The 1,265-nt window shown below is 38.9% G+C and overlaps 1 protein-coding gene across 1 annotated transcript in view; it reads left to right on the top strand.

The window, feature by feature from the left end:
* The window catches only part of LOC118414132 (mucin-5AC-like), a 12,094-nt gene that overhangs the window by 4,124 nt on the left and 6,705 nt on the right, over window positions 1-1,265 (top strand). The window contains exon 3 of the mRNA XM_035817953.1: window positions 431-577. Within this exon, the coding sequence (XP_035673846.1) occupies window positions 431-577 (147 nt within the window). The remainder of the gene's footprint in view (window positions 1-430; window positions 578-1,265) is intronic.

Genomic DNA, 1,265 nt, shown 5'->3' with positions numbered 1-1,265 from the left:
GCAGAACATCAATCCCGATCCGAAATTCTATACGGTCATTGAAAGACAAAAGACAGAATTGCTTTTCTTTCTGATTGCATGCAGAGACAAACTACATTAAGTACAACTCATAGAACAACAATCCCTATCAGTCTTCTAACTACATACAAGACAACTGACGTATCCACACAATTGAGCAAAAAACCAACTACAGTATCGACCACGCTACGGACAACTCTACCACCCACAACTACGGTACAGCAACTAATCAAAGCTAACTTAATTTTTGTCTAACAGACTCATATCTTTGACTAAACGGATTTTACACGGTTTCTTTAACCAACTTTTTGATAGACCTTTTAAATCGCATCATAACGACGTATGATTTATTATCTTTCCAACATCCTTAAGCAAAACGTTAAACATCTTATTTTTTCCACATTCAATACAGAGACAAACTACACAAAGTACAACTCGGCATACAACGGTACCGACAACTAGTCTTACAACGTTAAGGACAACCGACGAATCCCCAGCACTGACAACCAAGTCTACAACGGCACAAACAACGCAGCGGACAACTCAAGACATAACGACGGTAATCAACACTGACGATTGAAACTATTATGCGAAAATGTACATAAATTGACTTAGCTAACTATTCTGACTGCATGTTCGATGATAATCTTTCACGATTCTCAAAGTTTTCTTACCACTATGTTTTGCAAGTGGAGTTCTTTACGGTCATTGAAAGGCAAAAGACGAAAATATTTTTCTTCGCGATTGCATGCAGAGACAAACTACATTAGGTACAACTTATGGCACAACAATTCCCACCACTCATCTTGCTACACATAAGACAACTGACGTATCTACACAATTGACCACAAAACCAACTACAGTATCGACCAGGCTACGGACAACTCTGCCCACCACTACGTATACGGTACAGACTTGAACTATCATTGTCATATGCCCGAGTCATGTTGAGGTTTTGACGGTTTCTTGACTGTTATCTTGTACTATTCTTTTAAATTCCTGTCATACGACGTTTGACAAAAGATTACTTCTTCCATCGTTATCTCGATGCAATGGATTAAAGATACAATTTTCGTCTTTATCTAATAAGAGACAAACTACATTAAGTACAACTCATAGAACAACAATGCCCACAACTTTTCTGACCACGGACAAGGCAACTGACCAATCCACACTATTGACCACAAAACTAACTACAATAGCAACCACGTTGCGGACAACCCTACCAACAACTACGGTGCAGCGAC

The sequence above is a fragment of the Branchiostoma floridae genome, chromosome 4 (genome assembly GCF_000003815.2).
Source record: "Branchiostoma floridae strain S238N-H82 chromosome 4, Bfl_VNyyK, whole genome shotgun sequence".
In the NCBI taxonomy this organism is placed as follows: domain Eukaryota; kingdom Metazoa; phylum Chordata; class Leptocardii; order Amphioxiformes; family Branchiostomatidae; genus Branchiostoma; species Branchiostoma floridae.
This window is presented reverse-complemented; position numbering and strand designations above follow the sequence as displayed.